Source organism: Centroberyx gerrardi, chromosome 13 (genome assembly GCF_048128805.1).
Source record: "Centroberyx gerrardi isolate f3 chromosome 13, fCenGer3.hap1.cur.20231027, whole genome shotgun sequence".
In the NCBI taxonomy this organism is placed as follows: domain Eukaryota; kingdom Metazoa; phylum Chordata; class Actinopteri; order Beryciformes; family Berycidae; genus Centroberyx; species Centroberyx gerrardi.
Genome location: NC_136009.1, coordinates 5,452,230 through 5,462,619, shown reverse-complemented (window position 1 = coordinate 5,462,619; position 10,390 = coordinate 5,452,230). Strand labels below are relative to the sequence as shown.

Below are 10,390 nucleotides of genomic sequence, written 5' to 3'. Positions count from 1 at the left end.
TACCATTGAATAGGTGTGGTGGGTGACTCTGCCTCAAAGAGCGGCTAACACTAAAAGAATTTCATCAGTCTGGGTTTCAGTGGAGAGTTTTAGTGTCTCATGATCGTCTAAATGCTGTTTCAGAGGCTTTTCCACCCTGACAAGAATACAATTCGGAGGGGGAAACACTAAATACTTTTTTTATGTTCCTGTTATTTTTGAACACAATTTTTAATCATGTTTACTTAAGTAAAAGTTATGAGAGCATACATTTAAATGCTATTTATGTTTGTACAATGTTTACCGAAGTAAATTTCATCTTTACACTCCCTCGCTGGTGGGTAAGAGCTCTGTGTTGAAGCTAGAGCAACAAATGTGAGACCGAGTGAAACTACATGCAGAGGACTCTTTTGCATGTCATGCTGGCTCACCGCGAAATGAGGCAATCATGGTTCTGAAGCAAACTGAATTTGGAAACTGCAGACTTGATATGTCTTTTTGATATGTCTTTTGTCTTTATTGACTTAGACCGCATTTGAAATCAATCATTTGGACATTGCTGATTGGAAAAAATCCAAGCAATGACCAACGCTGCACATAGCCATAGGCAAAGTATTTTTTAACATACAAAGACAAAATGGCCATGTCTTGCAGGAACATCCAGATGTTATTGATAACAAGCCCTTTTGTTAGTTTATGGAAAGTGTTCTTCACTGTCTAATTGGTCTTGAGATTGTCTTTTGCACTGATTTTCAGGCAATTTTTGTTAATTTCATGTGGTCAAAAATGGCCTAAAAAAATGACCAAAACAAACATTTGAATAGGCAAGTCTCATTACACTATGTTGTCTAGGTGTTCATGGACAGTCTCTAAATCCTACAAATGCATTAATTTGGAGTGGTGATCAAACAGAGGTGTCCAAGCTGTCCAGTTAGATTTAACTAATTTGATGAACACGTTTAGACATTCAGAATCGGCTCTTCATCCAAGCTATGGAGTAAATGTAAATTAAACGTGATTTTTTTTTTACCTTATTTGAAGTATTAAAGTCGTAGAAGTATCCCACAACATTTCAGATGTTTTGCTCGTCTGTGGCATGTGTTGAGTTTACACTGAGCCCAGAAAGAAAATGCAGTTTAGGTGATTACAAGTAGTATTACTGCAGTATTACTTCGATGCCCCCAGTCTTTAAACGCTGAGAAGAGGAAGACAATGGTTCACCAATAACATTTTATTATTAAGTCAACGAAGTGATGACACTGGCCATTTATACACTTGAGTTTATAGATAAATACAATTTCAACCATTTTGCAAGAAGTTTGATAATTGAGGTTATTCCAAAACACATTACACTTGAAAAATAGACCAGCATACATGTAATAACTTTGACAGTATTACAATAAACTATCTATATGTTTCAACACCTTGATCAGAGAAATAATATGTTGCTGTTGTTTGTGAATTGGCTTCTACCTTACTGTACAAATGGCAGCAAGCCTGATTCAACCCACATAAATAGGCTAATGACAAGGTGGAAGAAGTGTCATTCAGAATTGCGTATCATTGTTATCCTTATTCTGTTACTTAAAAATAGAAATGCAGAATGTAGTTTCTGTAGATTGGAATCAGACACAATATATACAATATGTACAGATATTACATCATACAGTAAATTGGTCAATTTTATTATAAAAAAGAAATCATTCACAAACCTAAAGTCGTGAATCCAAAGCCAATTTTTTATGAATTTATAATTGATTATAAAACGTATGTCAAGTCTATTAATGGCATGAATAGCAAAACATCAACAAAATGTACAGTGTCTATTTCTTTTCCCTATATATTTTTTTAATCTTTTTTGTTTTTTTCATTTTATGTATTTATTTGTTTATGCAAACACTAAAATTAAATTAAATCATATGAAATTAAATTAAAACGAAAAAATGAAAATGATGACGACAACAAAGATAACCCGGAAGAGAAACGCACTGACCTCTGCCCTTAAAACCCGCCCACTGTGTACGTAGAGAGGAAAAATGACAGAACACAGAACAGAGATGCGATTGTTCTGTTTTCCCTTTGACACAAGTTAAGAAATGGTTTACACCAACGAGTTAAACAACGAGTATAACGAATATATTCAAGATATCAAAGAAACTGAATGCCATAAGGAGTAGACAGACATTCGGTTTTTAGGTCAGTTTCGTTTGACAGACTTCGGACGATGCTAAACGGCTAAACTATTTAGTACACTTTAGCTCGTGTAGCTTGTTTGACAGGTTCAGTTTATTGACGTTACAGCTGTTTTCTGCATAACAATACTCGGTGTCTTTATACGCAAATAAAACGTCGGTTGTAAACCAGCCAGTGAGACATTTTGGTACATTTCCGTGGTGGCGGCGGCAGCCACGTTAACAGTAGCTAGCTAGTTTCTCTCCAGTTTGTTTCCTTGCGAGCAGTGTTGTTTCTTGATTTGGTTATCGTGGTTTTCACTGTTAGTTAACAGTTCAGAGTTTTTCTGCCAACCGAAGACGTGCCAGAATGGCTCCGATGGGCATCCGCCTCTCGCCGCTCGGTGTGGCGGTGTTCTGCATCCTGGGACTCGGCGTCATCTACCACCTGTACGCCGGAGTCATCTCCAACCGCCTGGCTGCTTTCAGGTCAGCCGTCCAACACTATTCTCTTATTACTGTACAGTCTATAAACTTTCCTCTGAACATTTCTAATCACTGTAGGTAAGCTCACTTCATGTCTCTTCATTTTACAGTAAACGAATTAAGTGTAGTGGTCGACTTGCATGTTAACATCTGTCGACAAGTTCTTTTCTGTTCTGGATATCAATTTGTCTTGCATAATAGCGACTTTAGTAGATGAAGTTGGTAGTAGTAGTAGTAGTAATATGTTTTATGCCCAGAGAGAAAAGTTGCAGTATTTCAGAAAAACTTTCAATAAGTGGTGATGAATAGGCTAATGCCACAGTCATGCATTATGAGCCATGTTATTGTCACTGTATCCTCAAGGTATTGTAGGTAGAGCTAGACCTATATATTTATGTGCCGATATATGGGGCAGTTATCGGCCTTTTATTAAATATCAGATATTTTCCAGTCATGTTGTCCACCTCTGATATGATGGAAGTTTCTCTCTGACCACAGCTAACCTCAAATGAAATTTTATTTTCCTTGCACATTTTTGGCCATGAAATAGGAGCCGTTACACAGATAAAAAGCAGATAGAAGCAGCTGGAGCGCTTCTGATAACCTCCACTACATTACCATGATGTTTACATTGAGAATGGAATGAATGAATCAACCAGTCATTACTCCCATTCACCCGTCTCCCTTTGTCTCCCTCCCTGCTTTCGGTCATCCGTCTGTGTTTTCATCTCTCCATGTTTTCATTGCCTTCCTCTTTACCTTCCCCTTGCTCCTTTCCTCCGTCACCCATCTCTCCCTCCATCCCTCTCTTGCTTCATCCCACCCTCCCCACCCCCCTTCCTCTGTCTCTCCCTCCCTGTTGTTTTCATCGATGTGAATGGAATAAAATGTTCACTCTCTCCTTCCCATCCGTCCATCTCCTTCTGTCCCCCTTCATCCCGCCCTCCATTACTCCGGCTCTTCATTGGGACTGAATTGACCGGTTTCATTCTTTGCTTTCTTTCCCTCCTCTTTGTATTTCTGTCCGTCTCCCTCCCAACGTCCACCTTTCCCTCTATCTTCCCACCCCTCGCTTTATCTCCATTGGGCGTTCCATCCTTCCTGCCCTCCCTCACTTCAGACAGAGGAGAACAGTGGATCTGAGGGACCTGCTGGCTCTGTCAGTGGAGGCTGCAATACAAGGCGGCAGAGAGGTGAAAACTTTGGTTTACTTTGACAGTTCAGTAAACACATGCTAAGTAGGGATGCATAACTATTGACTTCTAACTTAGAGCCAGTGTCCATTAATTCACTGTTAGTTGATTCTGATACCAACAGCTGCAGGAGAACCATGTAGTCTCATGTTAGGGAGGTGTATTAGTCGAGATTATCATTTTACAAACAGACAGCGAACAACTTATTTCTATTACAGTTCCAAGAGAAAAAACGACTGGTCTACGTAGATCTGGGATGTAAGTTTGAGTCATTTTTTTGTTTGATTTTGTTCCCAGGTGAAGAAGGTGCACGAGGACAACGCCCTGGGCGAGAAGTCAAAGGGCATGACTAAAGAGGGAGCCAAGGAGTTTGTGACACACGGTGACTTGCAGTCTCATAAAAAGATGTTTTACCTGATCAAGAACACCTACCCCGAACTCACGGTGAGCACATCTGAAGGGAAACCCCTCCCTAGAACTCAATTCCTATACAGATGTAGCTGCTGTCAAAGTCCATTTTTCATTTAATTTGAGTAAGAACAGCACCACCAGTACAGGCAGGAAATTAGCATTTGATTATGGGGTGTTGGTAAATTACCTTACAGAGAACAAGGTCAGCATAGATAACTTGAAAAGCATAGATAACTACCATGAGCATCTCAAAATAGAAAATTCTGTAATAAGGCAACATGTAACATACTTGTTACACGCAGCAGTAAGGCGTCAGCCATGGCTACTGGTTTTGTAAAAGCTGATAACTTATAATTAGGGTGGATACAGCTCACTTAGCTGGTTATGCTAAGTACACCTGACATAGCTTATCCAGTTTAGCAAGACATTTAGTTTACTACGTCTTAAAACCTTGTCTTTAAAACAAGTGAATAATCCTGCCAATGGGGGGGGGAATAATTTCACTAATCCACTTGATTCAAGAAAAGTTTTGAAACAACTTTATTTGCATTGGAAACAAGTGAACTGTCTCACCTCATTGGCAGATTATTTTTTATTTGTTTTAAGAAAAATAAGACTTTAAGACCAAGCTGAATGAGAAATGAAATTATTAAGAGAAAAGCTCTTATCAAATTAAGAAGGGTTGGCTTGGCATTCACAGTATGAGAAACATCATACGTGACTTACGTAATGGGATGTGTAGCTGAGTTTTTCTTCTTTCTTTCTATCTTCTTTTTTTGAAATGCTATCTGAGACACACCCGGTTCTGACATTACCAGGTTATGAGATTACTCAAAAAGCCTTGGATCAGTTGACCTACACACAAGCCACTTTCTATTGTCCAGCTACTGCACCTCCTGTCTATAGGCACTACATTGAAATTTAGCAGAGAACCTTTTGTTTAAACACATTTGATTTGCATGTGCTTTCTGGTTGGATTCACGTGCAAAAGTCTATTTACGTATGTGGATTGGAGACTTGTTGCATTTCCACTTTGTTGTCAATGTGGCCAAATGCGTCTCCAAAACCCTTATCAGTCAAACCTTAAATGTATGTATTTGTGTGGGTGTGTCTGTGTCTCACTCTGACTGGTTTGTTTTAGTAAGACTGGAAAGACAGGGTAGCATTTTTTGCCTTCACATGCTATTTAAAGTATTAAATGGGCTAAAGCCCCAGGCAACATTATTTTGTGTGTTTGTGTCCTTTCAGGTGAACAGTGAGGAACACGACAACTCAGTGGATGAGGTAGCTGTTTGGAACCGGGACATCCCGGCTGACATACTGCAGAAGATAGAGAGGGGGAAGGAGGTTTCTCCTGAGAGCGTCACCATATGGATCGACCCTCTAGACGCTACGCAGGAATATACTGGTGTGTATATGAAACATGGGAATCTGACAAAATGATCACTGCCACAATAATAAAACTCACTGTGAAAGATTATTAAAGTCATCAGCTATCTTGAACCCTTTACCTACAAAACAGTTACATTTTAGATGATGTATTGTAATTATCTTGGTTTTCAATATTGGGCAGTATATCCGGTATCATTTTTTCCCAAAATAGATATATAGTTGTAAGGGAAGTGTAAGGTTTCGGTAGTGGAGTACCCCTTACATACTGCAGGATAGCAGCGGCTACTGAGATGTACAACGAGGAGGAAGAAGCACAGCATCCACTCAGAGGTCAAGTTCATCAAAACTCTGTTGTTTACTGCATTTTTTACATGGCCATGTTTACAAAACAAAACAGCAATACAGAGGGACAAGGGTTCCCCTCTACCCACAACCAGCCACCCCGACAACTGAATACCCCCCAGTATAGAGGTGCTGCATGCAGATCCCTCACAGTAGTATTTTGGAATGAAACCCTTCATATATAGTTAGATAGGGAGGTTCTTGGTACTGCACTGTGTAAGTAGGCGGCATTACTGTGTGATGTGTACCACTGTCTTTTTAGCTGGTAGATCTCAAAGTAGTGGAGAAAGACGAGACTGAAGGAAAGAAAAAAGAAAAGGGTTTCGATTTGCTTTCATGCTCATGAGACTCACTCAGAACATAAAGAATCGTGTGAAATATCAGTTCAAGTAAAAGAAAAACATGTCAAATATGGATGTAGGAGGTCTACATTTGTTTATCTTAGGTATGTGTGTGCTATTATGTGTGTTATCTGTTTGTTTTAACTTTTATTTATCTAGGGAGAGTTCACTGAACATGCATGCTCCCATTTCAGCAACACCCTCTACACATTAATTCACAGCTGGGAGCTGCTTATTCTGTCAGCCACTGAGCAGCTCCACTGGAGCAGGTGGGAGTTAAGTGTCTTGATCAAGGGCACAGCATCGGTAGTTGTTCAAGGGTGGGAGAGTGTTTATCATTCACTTTCTCCACCCAGACTTTCCCAGTTGGTCAGGGGATTAAATGTATTCTTTCAAATGCTAGGTCGCCTCTCCTTTACCCCCCCCCCGTTCCCTTGGTGATTCACAGTCACAATCCCATGTAATCCCACTAGACGTACAATGAATTTGACTTGGTGTATATTTGCTCTTCACACTACAACAGTATGGAGCTTGTGCAAATAGGACAAGTGGATAGGCACGAGTACAACAGGATACAAATATGCACGAATAAAAAAAAAGGTTTTCAGCCTGTTTGATTCTTTTCCTACATGTTTTTGGCTTAACTTGGACAGGTATACCAGAGCTGTATATTTAAAAGGTTGTGATATCTCCTTCATCTGTTTTCCTGTTCGGGTGTCATAGGCTCAGTTGACCTGGATCACTTTACACTGTTGACACGTCGACTCATATCCCTCCACTGGTCTCTCTTCTATTCTCCCTTCACTTCCCCTTCTTTCTTTCTCCCTCTTTTCCCTCCCATCTCTTGTAATCTCTTCCCCTCTCTTATCTTCCCCTCTCTGTCTGTATCTTCCATGTCTGCCTCTCCTATCTGTTTCATTCTTTCTTCCCACCTCTGCCCTCCCTCCCTCTGTTCATCTGTCCCTCTCCATAGAGAACCTGTTGCAGTATGTGACCACCATGGTGTGTGTGGCTGTAGATGGTAAACCAGTCATAGGGGTCATACACAAGCCATTCACTGGATCCACTGGTAAGTGTGTGTGTGTGGGCGCCCACACTTTTAACTGCATGCTCAACTCTTAATGGGATACCTTGACCTTTTGAACTGTAGATGGTTTGTTAGCTGCCGATTGAGACTAGCCACTAACATGGGCTTCCCTCAGTGCATTGGAGCTAACCCAGGCCAACTAACTAGTCTAGGAGTGTGAAATTTGTATACTGCAGCTTGTTTGAAAAATTAATATATATTAACTTAACATATTAAGTTAGTTTGTGACTGTATCTTTCCCTTTCACCCACCACTCCTGTTCTCTGCCTCTGCCTGTCATCTCTGGCCACAGCCTGGGCGTTGGTAGGCCAGGGATCGAACATGCGTCCCCGCTCGTCCTACAGCGTCAGCCCCCCGAAGGTGATCGTGTCCCGTTCCCACGCTGGAAAAGCTCAAAATTATATTCAAGACGCTTTCGGAAACAGTACCACCATCATACCAGCAGGTGGAGCGGGTGAGTAGAGATTTATTTTACCTTTACTTCCCCAGGGCAGGTTGACTGAGCATGAAGTGAGTGTGTAAACTGAAAACATTTCTTTCTCACTATAGTCTATGATTAGGTCTTGTATTGTCACTGTTTCTCTGTATATGAGTCCTTGTGTTTTGTATGTATTTTTGTTTTATTTTGAAACGGAAAGCACATTGTGTTGCCTTGTGTGTAGGCTAGAGGCTACAGCTTACTGGCAGACAATAGCTATAGAATAGGTTAGCAGATAAAAGTAGCATATTCAAATTATTCATTATAGGTTAACAGATAGGTGTGTTCTTATCCTTTACCTTTATTATCTAGGGAAAGTTGACTGAGCTCCATTCTCTGAGACATTAGTATAGTTGCCGTAAACAAGCACCACCATCACCAGGAAGATTGTCAGCCTCTACTGGTCTCTACTGGTCTCTACACTGCATTTTACATAGGCTGTGTTTACATGGAGCACTAATAATCATAATAGCCCAATCATTATAAAAAATGCCTCATGTAACCACCTTAATCAGAATAAACTGTCCCATTCCAAATGAAATTTCATTCAGTTTGAGAAGGGTGTATATAAATCTTTTATAAACCGCTCAATGGATAAAAATTCATAAGGTAAACACTCATTCCGATCAGTTTCTTTGGTTGGAATATCACCGATATTGATTTCTAAAAATGCTACACATAACACTTTTAACAAATGGACACTACCTCTAATGTAAGTTTTCTTTCTTTCTTTCTTTCTTTCTTTCCTTCTTTCTTTCTTTCAGGATATAAGGTCCTGGCTCTCTTAGATCCCCCTCCAGGTGAAACAGAATCAAAAGACCAGGCAGACGTCTACATCCATGTCACCTTCATTAAGAAATGGGACATTTGCGCTGGCGCCGCACTGCTGACTGCACTGGGTACTTACATGACTATCAGATGGTTTAGTAGTTTTTAGAAATGCACTGCTCTAAGTTCTGTTGGTCTTGAAGAATTTCCTATTGATCACATTGTTAATACATCTTGTCAGGCTGTTTACTGGAAGATGTTTCTGTACTTTTAGCTGCTTAAATCATTATTTTTTTCAACATATTTTGTGCCAAAGACGCGACGTGCAGCCTTGATGCTTCTTAACAAAATGGAGAAATTATGTTGGTATATAGCACTTTAAAACATACAGTATACATCACATCACCTGCACATGGAGTTATGCTAAAAAGCAGGAGTATTGTTTTCATCACTCTATCATCGTTGTAATGATATTTTAATGTGTGTTATGTCATTATTGTAGGAGGCCAGATGACGACTCTACAGGGAGAGAACATCGACTACAGCGGGACAGAGGGCAACAAAGGAGGACTGATGGCCAGTGTCAGTGTAGACCATAAGGCACTACTGGAGAGACTACCAAACTGGAACCCTGACAAGCACTGATAGACACACAAACACAGAGCCATTGATAGTTTGGCCAGATTGTAGTATGAGCTCCATGTTGCTGCCCCTTCTCTATAACTAGGAAGTGTCGGCTGCAAACATGCAACCAGGCCTTCCTCGGCGTCACCATGGCAAGACGGCCAACATCTAAAAATCAGTTGGATTGGAGACACCATATACTTGGCAACAGCCACTGAGCAGGATTGTGGAGCCAACATGGCCGCCACTGAAAACTGCAATGGTTGGACATTTATCAATGGCTCTGAATGCACACTTGCATACATACTTTCAACTAGGAGAAACTATGATGCATCCTCATATCCATGTGTACTGACACACACGCATACACACACACATGCTCACAGTGGACACTGGACAACAGTCACCCTATCCCTCCCTACCCACCACCATCAGAGGCCAACACAGTGAACTGTTGAAGTTGAACTGAGGAGCACAAAGCTGGACACGCAACAACAAAACAACAGATGGAGAGATTGACATCACCGTCTTTATCTTCATCATGTTCAGTCTCATCGCAGTGACAGACAACGGCCAGTAATTATTCATCTTCATCTTCATAATTGTCTTTGTCATCATCATCATCATCATCATCATCATCATCATCATCATCATCATCATCAGGCGAAAACACAGGAATAAATAACACCACACAGACAGACTGACACCATCATCAATATCTCATCAACATCTCATCATGCCAAAAGAGTCAAAGACTCTGGCAGAAATACATGGCCATCTTTCAATATTTGGGACTGGATAGAGACTCACCCTGAGAGGAAGCGATAGGTCTTAGTAGCCTAAATGACCACTGTAATTGGTGGTCACTGGCCGCTACTAGGCACTTTGCCTCAGCGCTGGCCCACAACCTGGCTCGAACCTCCAACCCTCCATGAGATAATAATTTTCAAGTAGCGGATCAATTAAGACAGTGTGAAGTGAACTTTTGCGGTCTAATGGTGCTATTAGACCGCAAAAGTTCACTTCACACTGTCTTAATTGATACGCTACTTGAAAATTATTATCTCAGGTGGCAAAGGGAGTGTTTTAACGCAAGAGTGACAACGAACAGTGTTATC

At 40.6% G+C, this 10,390-nt stretch overlaps 1 protein-coding gene across 1 annotated transcript; it reads left to right on the top strand.

Moving 5' to 3' along the window:
• Positions 1-2,018: 2,018 nt before the first annotated feature.
• On the top strand, positions 2,019-9,895 carry bpnt2 (3'(2'), 5'-bisphosphate nucleotidase 2). The gene is made up of 8 exons (XM_071906275.2): positions 2,019-2,639; positions 3,757-3,829; positions 4,127-4,273; positions 5,489-5,648; positions 7,289-7,384; positions 7,695-7,856; positions 8,645-8,779; positions 9,151-9,895. Exons 1-8 carry the CDS (start codon positions 2,521-2,523, stop codon positions 9,291-9,293), a joined length of 1,035 nt encoding a protein of 344 aa, XP_071762376.1. The 5' UTR covers positions 2,019-2,520; the 3' UTR covers positions 9,294-9,895.
• Positions 9,896-10,390: the final 495 nt, after the last annotated feature.